This window comes from Protopterus annectens, chromosome 5.part1 (genome assembly GCF_019279795.1).
Source record: "Protopterus annectens isolate FY-2018-M chromosome 5.part1, PAN1.0, whole genome shotgun sequence".
Lineage (NCBI taxonomy): Eukaryota > Metazoa > Chordata > Ceratodontiformes > Protopteridae > Protopterus > Protopterus annectens.
This window is the reverse complement of record NC_056736.1, coordinates 278,242,654-278,262,951: the sequence shown is the minus strand read 5'-3', so window position 1 is coordinate 278,262,951 and position 20,298 is coordinate 278,242,654. Positions and strand designations below refer to the sequence as shown.

General features: G+C 43.5%; 1 protein-coding gene across 1 annotated transcript in view; it reads left to right on the top strand.

The window, feature by feature from the left end:
- The window catches only part of GART (phosphoribosylglycinamide formyltransferase, phosphoribosylglycinamide synthetase, phosphoribosylaminoimidazole synthetase), a 1,783,038-nt gene that overhangs the window by 1,110,693 nt on the left and 652,047 nt on the right, over positions 1-20,298 (top strand). Inside the window, exon 12 of the mRNA XM_044072949.1 lies at positions 6,690-6,784. Within this exon, the coding sequence (XP_043928884.1) occupies positions 6,690-6,784 (95 nt within the window). The remainder of the gene's footprint in view (positions 1-6,689; positions 6,785-20,298) is intronic.

Below are 20,298 nucleotides of genomic sequence, written 5' to 3'. Positions count from 1 at the left end.
GACCAGCTACGCAGGGCCCATCTCCAGGCCCCATGCCTAAGAAACAGATGCTTAAAATGGCTGAGGATTTAATTACTCTTATCAGAGGTTCTCAGCCCCCACCGGACAAAAGGCCCAGAGTGGAGGAAGATTCCCCCACCTCTGATCAGGGCTCCATTATTTTAGAGCACTCTGATGATCAGGAACATTCTTACTCCCCTTTTGAAGACTCTGATGCGGAGGAATCCATCCCTTCTATATCCCCCCCTGAGGATTACTCATTTGGGGAAACTTTGCATACCTTAAGGGAACACTTCCACTGGGAAGGCCAAGATTATTCAGATTCCAAGAAAAGGCTTAGGGAATTTCTCTTGCTACCTCAGCACAGGCCTCTGGCTATACCTCCTGTCTTAGACATCCTAGATGATGTTTACTCGGAGGCCTGCCTTAACCCGGACTCTCTACCTCCAGCTCCAGTTAAGCCTGACGGGTACTACAGGGTTCCTGACTCACACCAATTTCTATACAAAAGCCATGCTGCTGACCCAGAAACCATCTCACAGGGCCCTAAGGGAGTTAAGGCCTCCATTGCTAAAAATCCATTACTTTCCGAGAGAGATTCCAGATCCTTAGAAAGGTGGGGGGAAAAGGTATATACCTCAGCTACCTTAACCACGAGGGCCTTAAACTGTCAGTTTCATATGCTAAAATACCAACAGTTTTTGTTATCACAATTGAAAAGTAAAATGTCACAACCTGAACAACCAGACTTGAAGGAGTTGCAGGATTTGATGCATAGTGCAGAACAAGTGGGTAAGCATACCTTACAATGTGGTTTTGATGCTCTAGAGGCCTCATGTACAGCTGCTGTTACAGGATCAGTCATACGTAGGCATGCCTGGCTCAAGGAACAAGCCTTGCCTGATCATGTCAAAGCTAAATTACTAGACGCCCCTCTTCAAAAGGATGTACTATTTGGTGCTAATGCTGAGGAGGTATTAAGGAAAATGGAGGAAAAGGCTAAATCAATGTAAACTGTGAAAGATTTTCTACAGGTACAACCCCCACGTTTTAGTAGAAATTGGCCTTCCAAAAACTAGTCCTTTCCTGCCACGGACAGACCCCAAAGAGGCAGATACAGGCGCCCGAGGGGCAGAGGACAATCCCAAGGATCGTTTAGAGGCAGACAATGGCAAGCTCCTACACAAAGAGGTGGTGAGGATAACTCGCAATCTTTCAGAAAGCAAACCCAATGACTTTCCCCTTTGCATGCCAACCAAGTCTCAAATGGCAGCCCCCTTAGGAGGAAAGCTGGCATTATTTTCAAAAAATTGGCATATTGTCACAAAGGACAAATGGATCCTGGACATTATAAACAGAGGCTACAAATTTCATTTTCACACCCTTCCAAAAATGAGAGGCATGCAAAACCTGCCACACAATCAAAGGGCAGAGGCACAAAGGCAAATTACAGATCTCATAAACATGAAAGCTATTCAAGAGGTACCTACGCACGAACAAGGTCAAGGTTTTTATTCCAGGCTATTTCTGGTGCCAAGGAAGGGAAAAGATTGGAGACCTATTTTGGACCTATCCATCCTAAACACATTTCTACTCGTACCAAAATTCAAGATGCTCACTCTACAGCAACTTCTTCCCATGCTGGGGAAGGAGTCTTGGCTGGTAACATTGGACCTCAAGGAGGCATACCTGCATGTCCCAATCAGACAAAATTGCAGAAGGTACCTCAGATTTCTTGCAGGTTCAACCCATTATCAATTCTCTGCATTGCCCTTTGGCTTATCTACTGCCCAGAGTATTCACGAAATGCCTGGCATCAGTAATTGCCTACTGCAGACTTCAAGGGATACAAATATACCCCTATTTGGACGACTGCCTGATCCAAGCGGACAGCAAGCACATTCTTCTGAAACATCTGGCTTATGTAATAATGTTGTTGAACTCTCTGGGATACACAGTCAACAAAAAAAATCAAGGCTAATACCCTCTCAGAAGATAATTTTCCTGGGTGCCAATTTGGACACAAACACCCAGATGGCCTACCTCACGCCAGAGAAGCAGGGGCAACTAATTCAATACTTCAGAACACTAGCAAATTGCACCAGGCTGACTGCAAGGAAAATCCTGCAGGCTCTGGGATTCATGGCATCTTGCATCTTACTAATCCCATGTGCAAAGCTGCATATGAGGAAACTACAATGGTACCTGAAAAACATATGGTCTCAACACAGCCACAGTTTGGAAACAATAATACCACTAATTCCATGTCTGCAAAAGGAATTTCTGTGGTGGGCTCAAGCATGTCAAACAAACACAGGTCTTCCATTCAGCAAGCCTCAAGCAAATCAAGTCATCACAACAGACGCCTCGGACTACGCCTGGGGGGTGCACATGACAGATCGGTGCATTCAGGGCAAATGGTCCCAAAAAGAAAAGCACCTTCACATCAATCAAAGAAATGCTAGCAGTAATAAATGCTATTATAGCTTTCAAGGACCTTCTACAACCAGGTCAACTATTGATAAGAATGGACAACACCACAGTTATGTGGTACATAAACAGGGAGGAACACATTCTTACCCCCTATGCAGACTGGCCATGTCACTTTGGAACATGGCAATGGACTTAAAAATGGAACTACAAGCACAGTACTTGCCAGGCAAGGAAAACACGGTGGCAAACAACCTAAGCAGGAATATGACAGATCCACACGAATGGAAATTGCATCCAAAAGTTTTTACAGAAATAATCCAAGAATGGGGAAGGCCAGACATAGATCTCTTTGCCTCCCACAAAAATCATCAATTGACAAAATTCTGCTCAAGGTTTTTCCATCCAAAGGCCTGGAGAGTGGACGTTCTCTCTTTCAGTTGGACATCAATGACAGTTTATGCCTTCCCACCCCTTCCTCTGCTGCCCAAAGTTCTATTGAAAACCAGAGCAGACAGACCAAAGATGATTCTCATTGCTCCGGACTGGCCAAGGCAACACTGGTACCCACTCCTGAGGAGCCTGACGCATTCCCCACCATGGACCCTTCCTCTAATGCCTTTTCTTCTGACTCAGCACAGCTTCAAAACTCTTCACAGCCAGCTAAAAACACTCAATCTAGCCGCATGGAAGATTCCTTAGCATCACAACAGGCCCTACTCTCCAAGGAGGTGCAGGATGTCATTTTGGAGGCCTGAAGGCCATCAACTAGAAAAGCTTACTCCGCAAAATGGAAACGTTTTTGTGTCTTGAATGAGAAAAAGGGCCAGGATCCTGGAAAACTGAATTTACCTCAAATACTACAATATTTGGCTGAGCTGCTAAGCAGTGGACTTTCATTCTCCTCCATCAAAATCCATGCCTCAGCCATTTTGCAGAATACAACACTGATCCACCTTTATTCTCTCACCCTCTCTTAAGACAGTTCCTCAGAGGGGCTAAGAATTTAAGACCTCCAAGGAAACAACCAATACCTGCTTGGGATCTTAATTTCATTCTGGAAAAACTGACCTTGCCTCCCTTTGAGGCAGCTGCTTCATCAGATTTGCAATATTTGTCCTGGAAAACAGCTTTCCTTCTGGCTATCACCTCAGCTCGTAGAGTTTCAGAACTACAGGCTCTCATGGCTGTCCAGCCTTTTATCATCTTCCATCAGGACAGAGTTTCCTTATGAACCAACCCGTCCTTTATGCCTAAAGTGGTATCCAGGGTAGCTTTAAATCAGGCCATACATTTACCTACTTTTTATCCTAATCCTCAAAACAAAGGGGAGAGATTACTACATTCCTTGGACATCCACAGACAGCTGCGTTATTATTTGGACAGAACAAAGCCCTTCAGAAAATCAGAACAGCTCTTTGTGTCCTATGCGGTAGGAGCTCAAGGAAAGCCAATTTCCAAACAGACAATCTCAAAATGGATAGCCCACTGCATACGCTTTTGCTATTCCTTTCATGGCAAAACTGTACCTACTGGCATTAGAACTCATTCCACCAGGGCCACAGCCACCTCTGCAGCCTTCCTCAGAGGAGTTCCTACCAAGGATATTTTGGAAGCAGCCACTTGGAGTTCTGTGCATACCTTCTCCAAGCACTACAACCTACCATTATACTCCAAATCTAGAGCAGGCTTTGCCACTGCAGTCTTGCAGGGCATTTTGGCTCCTCCTAGTTCCACCTAGTGCCTACCACCCCTTTCTTAGCTTTGGGATTCTACCCATCTGTTATGACTGCAGCTGTATGCACGATGAACATAGTACAGTTTTGTACCTACCATAAATGTAGATGTTCGAGTGCTAATACAGCTGCAGTCCAGGTTTCCTCCCTCCTTCCCCTCTTGGGACAGGCCTATAGGCTAACACATCCTCATACAACCTGATTGGGGTATTCATTTATGATGTATTTGCTTGCAACTACTGTATTTTGATTATATTGCACTGCATTATTACACAAATTTATGTATTGCCTTCCTTCTGGGGGCACCTGACATCTGGGGCAAGAAAAACTGAAGAAAATGGCGTTGGCTGGTTCCTTTATACCCCTGTCGCACTGACGTCAGGGAAGAAGCGACGACAACCGACACCGGACCTAGACTTTGGAATTCGGCCGACCGAGGACCCGTCTGACGGCAGGAGAACCCATCTGTTATGACTGCAGCTGTATTAGCACTCTAACATCTACATTTATGGTAGGTACAAAACTGTACTTTTTGTTCGAATTAAGACAGTTCGCTAGGTCACACAAATAAGCTTTGCCCATGTCAGTTGTAACCATACAACCCATGCATGCGCACACACATGCAGTCTCTCCTTTGCATATCACCTGTTCTCATCCTGATTTTTGGCCAAGGTCAAGTGTCGTTTCTCATCAGTTTAAATTGATGTTTAAGGCAGCCAGTGTATTGGCTAATTGCCCTGCTGCTGCTGTCCCTTTGTTACATGGTCCCAGAATTTCTGGATAGAGCACTGTGTATTGGTTTCAGAATTTTTATGATCTTGTGCATTCATTATTGCAGGTTCTGCACATCCATGCCCAGTAGGGACAGAATTGGGGAGCGTGTTGCCAGGTGTATCCTCTTGGGTTGAGACAAGGAAGCTAATGTGGGGGGCAAGTACATACCCTTTTTTGCAGGAACTTGATGCATTTGAAAAATTACCATAAGGTTGTCATTTAAGGAAATTTCAAACTGTTAGAACCTGTGGAGGGTTCTTGATAAGATCAAGCAGTATGTTATACTTTGATATCTAGCTTGTAGGTGCTTACACTGGCTTGGAGGGTGATCTCTGTGCCTCTCCTCCTATGCCATTCCACTTCATTGCTGTTTGTTTTACAGTGACCTTTATGGGCGGAGTTCAGATTCTGTTATACTGTAATGGTAAGCTTAAGTTGCACTTGTATGATCATGAAAAAGGAGGTGAAGCTCTGCATTTTGTCAATGGAGAGGGAAAAATAAAGGAAATTAGGTAGTCACAAAAAATGTAATTTGTTAAATAAGTCAAGTTTAGTTGTGGTGGCTGTCATTATCAGTACATTTATGTAGGTTCTGAATATTATGATTTAAGTGGTGCCCTGTACATAATTCCAGGTGTTTTTAACAGTGTCCTAAAATGTTTCATAAACGAAATCATTGCTCTGCGTTCTAGGCAGAGCCGTAAGGAGGTTGCGACTAAAGAATTTGAATCTATACTGTTCAAATGAATAGTAATTCATTGTTTAGATATGCTAGAGGATGTAGATTTAAAAACAATATTTTTTGGTATCCTGTGAAGAACCAAAGGGGCTGAGCTAATGAGACTTTAACTGGTTATAAGGAGCACCAGTGGCAGGTTAGGTTGGATACATTCTAATGCCCATTTGTGAATGAAAGTGTTTATTTTAGATGTCTTTGAAGAAGGAAAATATTTAGTTATGTACTACTATAAATTTACATGTATTTTATGGCATTCTGTTAGGGCTGTGTTTTGCATGTTGAGTTTTATGTTTATAGGGGTTTACTAGGCCAACGACCACAAGAGCCTTTTTAAGCCTAGCCATTCATAACAAATTTCTGACAAATTCTGGTACCCTTGATAAGTAAGCAGGGATCTGGGAGATGAACCATTTACAGGCTGCCTGTGTTCGTTAGAGACGCAGGTGCCACACCAGGGATGAATTTCCTGTTCCCCACCCAGTTGCCCAAGTTCCACTTGAATTTGGTTAGGGAGGAACTCTGCTCCACTTGGATGGAGAAGCCTGTTCCAGAGAAAGAGTAGTCTCTGGGATGCATACCTGTGTCTCCAGCAGGTCCTGTTTATATCACAGGCAAGGTTTAAGTCTTCAGAAAGGGTGATTCTGGTGCTGTTTTGCGGATATGCACGAGTTCCATCAGAGTGGGGTCTGACAATGCCTTGTATGCTAGGCATAGATCTCCCCTCAGCAGCCTGTAGGAGATGTATTTTTATTAGTCTGAAGTAGTGATTGCTAAGTTGCTTGCTTAACTGTATTACTAATTGAGCATGCTCAAAATCTGGACTAATCTTGTTTGGATGAAGGCACTTTGAGTTTTATCTGGGGTGTGAAATTCCGTTGGATACCATTTATGTGGACTGAAGCCAACTCTTCTTTTTCCTTGTGTCATAGCAATGTTTGTTAAAACTGTGTTGTGTTTTCGTGGTGATCGCTTGTGAAAAGTCTTTTTTTTTTCATTCATTTTGTTTGTAGGGGTCTTTCCTACAAAGATAGTGGTGTGGACATTACAGCAGGAAATGACTTGGTGCGTGCAATTAAACCCTTTGCAGCTTCCACTGCTCGACCAGGTAGGATTACATGTAACAATGTCTAGTGCTTACCATTCACTGCTTCTGTAGAGAGAACAAGTCTTTATTTAGTAGTATTGAAAATAAGAGCCTGGGTGAATAAATTATATTAACCTGAGGATATTGCTTTTGGTGCAATTTATATATATATGCAGGATATTGCAGTGAAGCAAATTTTCCCCAGCATTTTTATCTTGTGCTGATAAGGAGTATTGCAGCAGTCATTTGTCATAGAGGGCGTAAAAAAAAGGGAACAAAAATAAATTCCTGCTCTTAAGCTATAAAAAAATTTCCATCAGAAATCGTGAATATTTCTAACAGTAGAGACTGCCTTCCCTACCAGGGCTTAATCTGAGTACAGGCAAAGAAAAAGGAATAGGGGAATTTTAAGCAAAAGACCTGCTTTGGTAGAGTTTTTAGTTGAATCTAGAACAGCAGCAGCTTTTAAAAAGAGATAATTAGGATGTATAAAATATTCCATGTTAGCTGTAAGAATCTATCAGGAGGTTAGAAAAGATGGGGAAGAGACTGGAAAAGACACTTATAAGAAAACAATGGGAAGATCTATGTATGCCTCTCAAGTATGCAACCAAGTCTAGAAGGGTTAGGATCTTTGCTTGGAAGTGTTTGCATAGGTATTTGTATACCCCAGGCAGACTTTAAGGAATATTTCCTCAGGTAGATGGCCGATGTTGGAGGTGTGAGAGAGAAGAAAAAGGTAATTGGGAACATGTGTTTTGGAAGTGACGGGTTGTCAGATTTTAAACATTCTTTAGAGTTCTGTATCAGAAATATTGGGAGACCAAATATCTAAGTAAGGAATTGATTTTTTTTGAGCTGGGACACAGAGGGTCTGCATTGCCTAGACATTGCAAGGCCTTGTTAAATTTAATTCTGTTGGCTGCCAAAAAAAAAAAAAAATTACTAGAAGATAGAAATGAAAGTCTACACCAGTTGGATTTGGGTATTGAATATTATAAAAGAACTGGAAGAGGGATCTTTAGGAAAAAAAGGAACAAATTACAAAGAAATTAATGGAAATTGTGTGAGCAATAGAATAACGCTGAGTGAGGTTTAAGGGAAGACAGGAATTCAGCAGTTTTTTGTAATGTTGGACTGATAGTAAAAAAAAATGTGTTTGTATATTGTGGTTAAATGGAAAATTTTTTTTTTTTTTCTTTTCTGTTAATGTATGTTTGCCTATGCCTTAGTAATAATGTAAAAAAGTTGTTTAAAAAAAGTATATTTTTGACAGTAAAATTAGTGCATACTTCTCAAATGTCCAGATTTTGCACAATTACCAAAGCTTTGCTTCATTTTGGTCTGTTCCGCATAACATTTGTAGTATTCTGGCAAATCTTTGAGGATTGAAGTCCCTAAGTAGGAGTTTCATAGTTGAAAATCTATTCTACAGCAAAACCTTGTCCTAACAAGTTTCATAGTGTACAAGTGTGATACTTCTGCTGCTTGGTATATACGTCTCAGAAGTTCAGGCCAAAACTAAGGGGCTGTGGCTGACCAAGTTTGCAGATAACTGGGTACAATTATATCCTCAAATAAAGTCAGTATACTTCAGGAGGGTCTTACACAGACAAGCTACTGGTGTCTTAGTCACTGTCTCAAACTAAATGCAAAGAAATGCAGCATCATTCCCTTCAGTAAAAAGTGTCCCTTCACACTGTCAAGTTAACAACAATACCCTATGTATTTACGAAGTGGTAAGGGATCTGGGATCAGAAGTACACTGCGACCTTAACTTTGACCACCATGTGTCTACTGTAGTATGGAGTCTCTTGGTGAAGATATCACCTTTGGGGAGACTTTTGCCATGATGGAGATTAAGTGGGACTGCTCACAGGTTTGTGAGGTGCAGAAAAGGTGGTATGACTTGCTTCAAATGGATTTTCCTCCTCTTTATGCTGTGCCTCTGGTTTTAACAGCATATGTTCTTCATTCCACATTGCTGCAGTCCTAACTATTGGGTAGTCCGCTGTCCAGTCGGCCCGAATACCAAAGTATATGGCTGACGTCGGTCAGGGCGCATTAGACTGACGTCAGTACGTCAGGGTACTAATGCGCATGACCGACGTCATATCCTCAGTCTTTTTTGCCGCATGGTCCGATGCAGAAGCAATTTTGCGAGTGCAGGTTGGCGTTCTGAAAGTTTCTGAAGCCAGAGTTTCAGACCGAATCAAAGTTGGCTAAGTACCCCGTTGGGGAATATTTTGGTTTTTTCTTGCCTCAGTATTTAACCGGATGTCAGAAAAAGTGAATAACTGTATTTCTTGTGGGAAACAGATACCTCATAGGGATTACCATACTTTGTGTATACCTTGTTTAGGGCCTGAGCACGACGTTGTTGGATGCCGCTCTTGTGCTAGATTTAACAAACGCACTATTAAGAGAAGGTTAGACTGTGCCAGGTTAGTGTTTGGGAAGCGTTGTAATTATAAAATGCCGTCGGATGCTCCGGCGCCGGCTTCGGCTAAAAAACGCAAGGACAAAACAGCAAAGCCTAGAGTGGAAGAACCGACAGTCCCAGACGGTTCTTTAGAGGGCTCAGTGGAGCCGGAGGTTTTGCCAGGTGTTTCTTTGGAGTCTCAGGGAGAGACTTTACTGTTACAGGATGTATCCTCTCAGGAAGTAGGCCAGGCTGAGGGGGCTTCTCAGGTGGCTGTTCTTCCCTCTCTTCCTAAGGTGGTCAGAGCCTCCCCTTCTGTTTCCAAGGCTTCTTTGAGGGGCAGGCCGAGTTTTGCTTCTGTGGGGGTTTCTCCTAGTACTTCAGGGTCTTTGCCTAAGAAACATATGCTTAAAATGGCAGAGGATTTGATTACTATGATAAGGGGTTCTATGCCCCCTCCTGATAAGAGGCCTAGGGTGGAATCTGAGTTTGAGAGTTTTGAGCAATGCTCGGAGGCTTCTGAGTCTTCGGCTGAAGACTTGCAGGAGTACCCTCCTTATTCTGATTCTGATGTGGATGATTCTACTCCTTCAGCTTCCCCTCCTGAGGATTTTTCATTTTCAGAGACTCTGCATTCCATGAGGGAGCATTTTAAATGGGAAGGCCTCAGTTGTTAAAAATCCTGTCCCTCCTGATAAAGAGGTAAGGGCTTTGGATAGATGGGGAAAGAAAGTGTATACTTCTTCCACTTTAGCCATGAGGGCGTTGAATTGTCAGTTTCACATGTTAAAATATCAGAATTATCTTCTTTCACAGTTGAAATCTAAGGTGGATGCTCTGGCGGAAGGTATTGAGTGTAAAGAGTTGCAGGATTTAGTTCATGTGTCTGAACAAGTGGGTAAACATTCCTTGCAATGTGGTTTTGATGCTGTGCAGGCCTCCTCCAGGGTGGCTGCCACTGGTTCTGTTCTTCGTAGGCACGCCTGGTTGAGAGATCAGAACTTAGCTGAGCATGTTAAGACAAGGATTTTGGATGCTCCTTTACAGTCTGATGTGTTGTTTGGTTCGCCTGTGGAAGCAGTTTTAAAGAAGATGGAGGACAAGGCTAAGTCTATGCAAACTGTTAAGGATTTTTTGCAGGTGCAGCCTCCGAGGTTTAGTAGAAATTGGCCTGCTAAGGGATGGACTTATCCTGCTTATGATTCCCAGTCTAGGGGTAGGTCTAGTCGTGGTAGGGGCAGTGCTCAAGGTGCTTTTAGGCCTAGGACAGGGAGTTCACCTGCTCAGACTTCTGGTGAGGGCAGGGGTCAGTCCTTTCGTAAGCAGACCCAATGACCTGCCTTTTCAGCTGCCAGTGCCTTCTCGCCTGGCGGCACCTCTAGGAGGAAGACTGTCTCTTTTCAAAGAAAATTGGGATTTAATTACCCAAGACAAATGGGTTCTGGATATCATTCACCACGGTTACAGGTTTTATTTCCATACCTTGCCTCCTTTCAAAGGCATGCCAGACATTCCTCCTCCACAAAGACAAGAGGCTCACAAGCAAATTTCTCAGTTACTCCAAATAGGGGCCATTCAGCCGGTTCCTGTGCCAGAAAGGGGCCTAGGATTTTATTCTCGCCTGTTCCTAGTACCGAAGAAGGGGAACACGTGGAGACCAATTTTGGATTTATCTATCCTCAACACTTATCTGGACATTCCCAAGTTCAAAATGTTGACGTTACAACAGCTTTTACCTCTGCTGGGCAAAGATCACTGGATGGTAACTTTAGATCTCAAGGAAGCTTACCTTCATGTGCCTATAAGACTAAGTTGCAGAAAATATCTGCGTTTTCGAGCTGGAAATTCTCATTATCAGTTCTCTGCATTGCCCTTTGGCTTATCTACTGCGCCCAGAGTATTCACAAAGGTTCTGGCTCCAGTGATAGCTTACTTCAGGCTAAAAGGAATTCAAATCTATCCTTACTTGGACGATTGCCTGATTCTGGCTCAAGAAAAGGAAGACCTTCTACAGCATTTGGAATATGTCATAGCAGTGCTAAGATGCCTAGGGTATTCTGTGAACGAAATAAAGTCCAGTCTAGTACCCTCTCAAGACATGTGCTTTCTGGGTGTGAGACTGCATACAGCAGCCCAGATGGCCTTTTTAACCCCGGACAAACAAAAGAATCTTTCCAGTTACTTCCATCAACTTTCTCTTCAGTCCGGGCTGACTGCAAGGACAGTCCTTCAAGCCTTAGGGTTCATGGCATCTTGTATTCTGGTGCTTCCCAATGCCAAACTGCATATGAGGAAGCTACAATGGTATCTCAAAATGTATGGACACAGCACTGCCAGGATTTGGACACTGTCATTCAAATAATACCTTGCATTCAAAAGGAATTTTTGTGGTGGGCTCAGGAATGTCACCTAAACAAGGGACTCTCTGTGACCCGGCCAGAGGCGAGTCAAATTCTAACGACAGATGCCTCAGACATTGCTTGGGGAGCTCATCTAAATGGAAAGTGGATACAAGACAAGTGGCCTGCCAGACTACAGCATCTACATATCAACATGAAGGAGATGTTAGCAGTCCAGTTTGCATTAATGGCTTTCAAGGAGTTACTTCTTCCAGGGCAGGTGTTGATTCTAACAGACAACACAACTGTCATGTGGTACATCAACAAACAAGGGGAACACATTCTTACCCATTGTGCAGGCAAGCAATGATTTTATGGGAGACTGCGCTAAGCTTGCAACTAACTCTTCAGGCAAGGTTTCTGCCGAGCACAGAACTCCTTAGCAGATGTGTTAAGCAGACAAATCATGGATCCCCACGAGTGGAAACTGGATCTTCATGTATTTCAAAAGTTGACAGTGTCCTGGGGAACTCCAGACATAGATCTGTTCGCTTCTCCACTAAACCACCAGCTGCCAAAGTTTTGCACAAAGAGGTTTCATCACACAGCTTGGAAAGTGGATGCTCTTTCTTTCAGTTGGAAAAATCTTCATGTGTATGCGTTTCCACCTCTGCCTCTTCTTCCAAAGGTGCTTCTAAAGGTCAGACAAGACAAGCCAAGGATGATTTTAATAGCTCCAGATTGGCCTCGGCAGCACTGGTACCCATTGCTGAGGAGTCTGGTAAAGAAGCCTCCATGGCCTTTACCCTTGATTCCACATCTGTTGTCTCAGAAGGACGGTCGTCTGCTCAATGTCAAGCTTCACTCTCTTCATCTAACAGCCTGGCATATTCTGTTTTGAAAGACAGCAGGTCTCAACTTCCTCAACAAGTTTTAAATGTGATTATGGAAGCTAGAAGACCTAGTACAAGGAAAGTGTACGCAGAAAAATGGAAGAGATTTTTATTTTGGACTGCAGCACAGAATTTGGAGATTTCGGAGCCTAATTTGAGTGTGGCTCTTCAATATCTTACTGAGTTATTGGACAAAGGTTTGTCTTTCTCTTCCATTAAGATTCATGCTGCAGCAATTTCAGCTCACTATGATTGTGACCCACCATTGTTTTCACATCCTTTGTTCAAGCAATTTCTTAGAGGGGCAAAGAATATAAGACCCCCACGTAGAGCTCCTACTCCTGCTTGGGATCTCAATTTTGTGTTGGAGAAACTTACTCTACAACCTTTTGAGCCTGCAGCTACTGCTGAACTGAAATATTTGTCATGGAAGACTGTTTTTTTGTTGGCCATTACTTCTGCAAGAAGGGTTTCTGAGTTACAGGCCCTTATGGCGGTTGAGCCTTTTTTGATTTTTCATAAGGATAGGGTATCATTACGTACTAATCCTTCCTTTATGCCTAAAGTGGTTTCTAGTGTGGCTTTAAACCAAACTATTCATTTGCCTACGTTTTATGCAGATCCCCAAAATAAAGGGGAAAAGATTTTGCACACTTTAGATGTGCACAGGCAATTGCGTTATTATTTGAGCAGGACTAAGGATTTTAGGCAGTCTCAGCAGTTGTTTGTTTCTTTTGCTTTGAGTTCTCAGGGCAAGCCTGTGTCAAAACAAACTATTTCTAGGTGGGATTGGGTTTTGCATTGCATTTTGTTATTCCCATCATGGCAAGGAGATTCCAGCTGGGATTAGGCCTCATTCCACTAGGGCTACTGCCACTTCAACAGCTTTTTTAAGGGGGGTGGCAACTAAGGATATTTTGGAGGCAGCTACTTGGAGTTCAGTGCATACTTTCTCTAAGCATTACCACCTTCCTCTCTACTCTAAGTCTAGGGCTGGTTTTGCCACAGCTATTTTGCAAGGCATGTTATCAGCTCCTGCTTCCTTATGATTTGCCAGCCTCCCTTACCTCTGCTTTGGGATTCTACCCAATAGTTAGGACTGCAGCAATGTGGAATGAAGAACATAGTACAGTTTTGTACCTACCATAAATGTAGATGTTCGAGGATCCACATTGCTGCAGTCCAATTTCCCCTCCCTCCTTCCCCTCTGTGTTTAGGGGTGGTTGTGTAGGTGAGGTTATTCTCTGCTAATTTTGTATATTTTGTGTATATATATATATATTTTGGTGCAGATAGGTTGGGAGTTTTTGGTTTTTGGCCTTATCTTTTCAGGGTCTTCTGACATCTGGGGCAAGAAAAGACTGAGGATATGACGTCGGTCATGCGCATTAGTACCCTGACGTACTGACGTCAGTCTAATGCGCCCTGACCGACGTCAGCCATATACTTTGGTATTTGGGCCGACTGGACAGCGGACTACCCAATAGTTAGGACTGCAGCAATGTGGATCCTCGAACATCTACATTTATGGTAGGTACAAAACTGTACTTTATTGATGCCTTTTCTTCTGCATCAAAGACTCTGGACTCTCAACCCCCTATACCTAAAAGGCCAGATAATTTCTGTAAACTTCCAGAGGACTGAATCTCTTTAAAAGTGTCCATCAGCAGGGTATAGTGACTGTGGCTGCTGATAAACCTTCTAGACTATAGCTATCCACTTCTCTTCTCCCTTCAGATAGAGAGTAAGACCATGGAAATATTGGAGGGAAAAGGTTTATACCTTGGCCATCCTAGCTTTTCCATGCCATCAGTTACAAAACCCATGTGACCAGGTTTGGTTTGGCTGTCATTTCACAGGCTACTCAGCGTCTTCCAGACCTTGATGAGTCATAAGTTGTCACAGCTTTCATCATTTCTGGGGGTTTCCTCCCAGGTGGCACACCACTCCATTAAATGCAGCTATGATGCAGCTGAAGCACCTGCAAGAGCAGCTGCTTCTGGCTCTGTTTTGCAGAGATGCTCCTGGTTGAGGCTTCAACCACTTCCAGTTGACTTTAAGGCTAAATTACTGGATGCTTCCTTAGGTAATGCTTTGTTTGGGGCTGCAGCAGTAGATTTCTTCAGGTCCTTGCAGGAGAAAGGCAAATAATTACAGAACCTAAAACGCATCTTTGTGTTTCAGGTTCCTAAATTCCAAAAGGATTACCCAGCTAAAACTCCTTTTGTTAGGAAACATTCTCACATTACTCCTAGGAGTAAGATGGGTGTTAGAAAACCTACTGCTTCCAAGCCTTCTCAGCCTGCTCCTGCTCGAAAATGGCCTTTTCCAGGCAAGCCAGGTAGTCTGTGACTACCAACCTTTTCTCAGCCACTTTCCCCTCTCTGCATCCTTCCCTGCCCCCTCCAGTCTGGGAACAAATTACTCAAGATTCGTGGGTCCTTTCCATTTTTCCCAAAGGGTATTTCTTGGTGTGGGAAACTCTTCCACTTTTCATGGGTATTCCTCATCCACTTCAAGGGCAACTACGTTTTTTTTCCAAAGGTGCTCCAGGTATTGAAATCCCAGGGAACTGTTCAAGAAGTTTCACTGCACCAAAGAAGAGGTTTCTACTTCAGGATGTTTCTGGCTCCCAGAAAAGATGGCCCTTGTAGACCTATTCAGGATCTATGACACCTCGACACCTTTCTAAATGTCCCAACCTTCCAGATGCTTCATCTGTCTACCTTGTTTCCCCTCATCCTTTCACAAGCTTTTATGGTCTCCTTGGACATCATGGATGCTTATCTTCACATTCACCCCTTTTCAAGAAATGTATGTGTTTTTCTGTTGCTTCTTCACATTTTCAGTTCTCTACTTTGCCCTTTGGTCTCTCTACAGCACCAAAGGTATTTACGAAATGCCTGGCTCCTGTGATTTGCTTATTGCAGACTCCAAAGTGTACAAATCTTTCCATGTCTGGAAGATCTCCTGCTCCAGGCACTTCTCCTAGAGACCTTGCAACAGAGTCTGTAAACTTCCAAAAATCTTTCCTCTCCCCTTCATAAGACTGCTTCTTCCTTGGGTGCAGAATCCAGACAGATTGAATGTTGACCTCCTTGGCCCCTCAGAAAATTCAGGCTGTAACCAAATTATTCCAAGAATTCCTCCCTCTGCAGTCTTACAGCCAGAGTGTTTCTCTGCTTTCTAGGGTTCATGGCATCCATCGTCCCCATGTTACCTCTGGCCAGACTTCACATGAGTAAAGTTCAGTGGTACTTCGTCAGCTTGGAGCCAACATGCACACCCACTGGGCCGTGTCCCTCCTCTTCCTTGTCTGAAGAGTGAGCTTGGTTGGTGGAGTCAGCAAATTTCCTTGAATCCAGGCCTTCCTCTGCATCCTCCTCTTCTAATTCAGGAATAGTTCACAGATGCCTCAGACATGGGTTGGGGAGCAGCCTTTGCATCCTGGAAGGTTCAAGGCCTTGGATCCCCTTCTCAGAGGAAGGAGCGCATAAACATAAGAGCCCTGCTGTTGGTCTTTTTCGTCCAGCCCTCTAAAGCTGTTTGCAGACAGCACCAACATTTTTTGTTATGTAAACAAATGGGGGGGGGGGGCAAAATCATACCTTCTGTGCAGACTAGCTCTCATAGCATGGGAACTGGCAACTCCGTATCGGGTCTCCCTTCAGGCAGTGTACAGCTCCACCAATCAGAATGTAGTGGCAGACACACTGAGCAGGTCCATGGCTCAATTTCACGAATGGATGCTTCACAGGGATGCGTTTCTAGACCTTCTCCACTGCTGGGGTATTCCTCCTCTAGATCTCTTTGCCTCCCCTTTGAACAGGCATCTTCCAAATTTTTGTGCTAGTCCCAGACACTCTGGTATGGAAGGTGGGCACCCTTCCTTTCTCATGGAAGGGGATGTTTCTCTATGCATTCCCCCCTTCCCTCTTACTCAGAAAGCTCTGCTGAAGATTCAACTGGACAAACCAAAAATCTTGTCAGTGACTCCCTTTTGGCCAAGACAACATTGGTTCCCTCCTCTTTTGCATTTAGCCAAGGGCAGTTCTCAGTGTGGCTTTTCTCTCACAAGACAAGGGAACTCTCATACAGTCTGGGTGATAGGCTTCTGATTCCTTTTAGACACCTTTTTTCAGAGGATGTGCTTAGTGTTCTGCAGGAGGCCAGAAAACCCCAATACTAGGAAATCCTACTTATCCAAATGGAAGAGGTTTTCCATGTGGTGTCTTTTCTCATAAACTAGACCCACTTTCTGTGGATTTACCTCTGGTTTTATCTTGTGTGAACTGCTGAAGGCTGGGTTGGCTTATTCCTTTGTGAAAAGCTCATCCGTCAGCCTTTTCTGCTTGCCTGCCTTTGTCTCCTCATTTGGCCTCTAAATTGGAGGTTAAACTCTTCCTTAAAGGTGCCCTTCACATCAGACCTCCCAGGAAGCCTGTTCCTCCTCCTCGGGATCTCAGTTTTGTCTTGGAAAAAGTCTCTGTGGCTCCATTTGAACCTGCAGCTACAGCTTCCCTGCAACACTGCACTTGGGAAGACTGTGTTATGATTAGCTGTCACTTCACCCAGGAGGGTGTCTGAACTTCAAGCCTTGATGGCTTCTCTCCATTCTTGGTTTTCCATAAGGATAGGGTTTCCTTGCATACAACTCCTTTTATGCTTAAGGTTGTGAATGACTTGTCACGTAACCAAGCTATTCATTTGCCTACTTTTTCCCCTCTACACACCTTGGATGTGCATAGACAACTAAGATTTTACTTGGATAAAACTAAGGCTATTGGGAAATTTGATCAACCTTTGGTTCATCCCAGTGCTCTGGGAATGCTGGTTTCCAAGCAGACTGTTTCCACTTGGATTTCTAAAGCTATTTTCTTTTATGTTTTTCATGGCAAGAGCCTTTCTACTCATTTTAAGGCTCATTCTACGAGAGCTGTGGCTTCTTCAGTTGCTTTTTTTCCCCAAAGGTTTGGATATTAACACCATCTTGGAAGCAGCTACCTGGTCTTCTGTTCATACCTTCACTAAACATTGTAAACTGGATGACATCTCCAAATCTAGAGCTGGCTTTGCTAGAGCCATTCTCCATAGCTTTTTAGAAAACACCTCTGCTCCTTCTCCCTCCCTTTTTTCTTCATGAGCTTCGGTACTGTCCCTCATTTTAAGAATACTGCAACATAAGAATAAAAGGACACAGAATAATTTTGTAAAATCTTACCACAACCATAGACGTCCTTCTCTTCTATGTTGCGGTATTCTGTCCCTCCCATCTTCCCCCTGGCTTTTGTCTCTTTCCCTGGATGTATGCTTACCTCTTTTGTTCCTTAGGTTGGTGTTTTTACTGGGGCTTTCAGTTCTGAGGATGGTACTTGTGGACATCACCTTTTATGGCCTGTGCCGGCTTCTGGCCTATGTGCGACATCCCATGTACCTTGCAGTGGTTAGTCTTTTGTATACTGGCCGAACTTCAAGACCACATTTGGCAGTAAATCCCTCATGCAAGGAATACTGCAACATAGAAGGGAAGAATATCTATAATTATGATAAGATTTTGTACAGCTGTTCTTTCACCACAGCTACCCTTCAGGTAAGCCTGCCACTAAGGAGTCACGTGTGCTGCTAGATCCCTTAACTGGCAAAGGGTTAAGCTTATGCCATTCATCTGCAAGCGAAGAAGATGCCTGAGATGTGTACCCATAGTAGCTACTTCGGGGGTTATGATGAGATTTTCACATTTCTTCCACAGATGATTGGCTAGAGCATTATTTGTAACCAGATTATGCTGACCGAGCAGACCTTCTGTCTTAAGTGGGAGTGGTGGTCACACTGTAGATAAGGACTCCCCTCCTCAGATTGTCCTTTGATTACTTGCATGCCCAGGTTAAGGAGAAGCTCAAAGTATCCCCCCCACCAGCACTACTAACAAAATAGGCCCAAACAGCTCATCTGGCAAGACCTACTGTCGTGGAAGCAGGAGTGCATCTTTGGGGGATGTAGTCAGATGACATGCTAATTAGCACTTTTCTGTCCAGCTGTAGTGCTGCATCTGATGAACACTCTTAGATGTTGGGTTCCTGTTTCCGCTACCTTTAGCACTCAACTTTCATTTGCTTAATCCCATTCATATCTGGTGAGGTCAGGACTGCCCATTTCACAGCTAGACTTGAAGAGTAAGTTCTCACTTGTGTCCTGGAAAAAGACACTGAGGCCCTTCATCTTTAAAGCAGATTAAGATATTGTGTCCTCCCCTCCTCCATGGCAGCTCCCTCAGAACCCCCCCCCCCCCCCCGTAATCATAAGTGGCTTGCTAGGAGAACGTGCAGTCGTGGGTCATCCCAGTCATGGTTCCTGTCCTAAAGAATGATGTGTTTCTACAGTCTAAAAGCATTAGTGTTCTGCTGTTGGAAGGTAATTGTCATCTGTAAGTTCCTAGTGAAGGGGAGTTGAGATCCTGATGAGGATGCTTGGCTAGTGATCTTCATAATTTCTGAAGCATAAGGAAAGTGTCACAGACTGTAGCACTTTTCCTTCTTATTGCCTGACAGAGTCTAAACCTTTGGAAAGGTAGGGTAAAATTTTTCTTTTCTCCTGCAGCTCTTAAGAAATGAGACAAGCATGGATAAATTGACAGGCCTTCCTGAATCTGGGATCAAGCAAGAGTTAGTTAAAATCCTTAACGTAGTTTCTACAGTGAGCTTCCACCTGGCCTGCTTTGATTTTCATCTGCAGATGCTATGCCTTAAGACAGCAGACTTTGGCCTGTACGTGTCATCTTGGTGCTTGGGTGTTCCTCCTCTAAGAATTGCTTCAGATGAACTATTTTGGAAGCTCACTTTGAGACTAAATGCTTTTTATTAGACCATCGTGTCCGACATGGTCAGTATTGATTGCCAACAGAATTCAAATCTTCCAAAAAGTGTTCAACAAAATAAGGAACAGTTGTGTACAAGTGTCTTTGCTTACAATGTGTTACTAAATCGAAGACGCTCCAGGTGGCCCATATCAAACTAATGTAAAAAAACTGAAGAAGGGAGGACCTTTGTAAATGCAGTTAACTCTGATAGAACAGTTAGTCACTGTAGCATTTTCATTTTCCTTCCCCTTCCCCACGCTGGTATCGCAAAGATTAGAATAATGGCTTTTCATGTTGGACACTGAGGGAAGCTTCTTTAAGAGACAAAAACAATATGTATCCAATATCTTTTGTTAATAGGTCTAACAGTTCCTGCTGTTCAAAATAGTACTGCAGCCATTTATTTAAAACGGTCTCTCTGCAGTCTGTCATGCTCGCTCTTCCTGATCTGCATGTTCATCAGACTGAATCTTCCACTTTTGGGTGATTTTTTTGGATGTTACTTGCATAGTAAGGACTTTCACTGGCGTAATAGTAAGACTTGGCAGATTCTCTCCATATTTTTTTACATCAATGTAATAAGGCAAAATCCAGAATTAATTCTTGAATTAGGACCAGCATCTTTTATAAAAGCTTCTAAAGGCCCCCTTTGTACTATTCCAATTGACGACTGCTCCAAAACACTTCTGCCAACTCCTCCTTTCCATTCTTTCTAGGTGCAACTCTATACCCGGTCTCCCTAGAGCTATTTGAAAGATTTCCAAAATAGGATAAGCACATTAACCACTTTTTATGATGCCCTCAGCATCTCCTCCAGCTACCATGCTGTCCCAGTTCTCTAGGAGGAAAACCCCCTCACAAAAGGGAGAGGGTCCCCAAGTATTAGGCATTTTTCTCTCTCTCATTGCTGTCCCAACAAAGTCACCCAAGAGGATTGCTGCCTTGGCAGCTGAAGTGTTGGCTTTCTTGTCAAATTTTCTTAGAATGTTTTCATTGCCAAATAATTTGAAACTCAATGCAGCTTA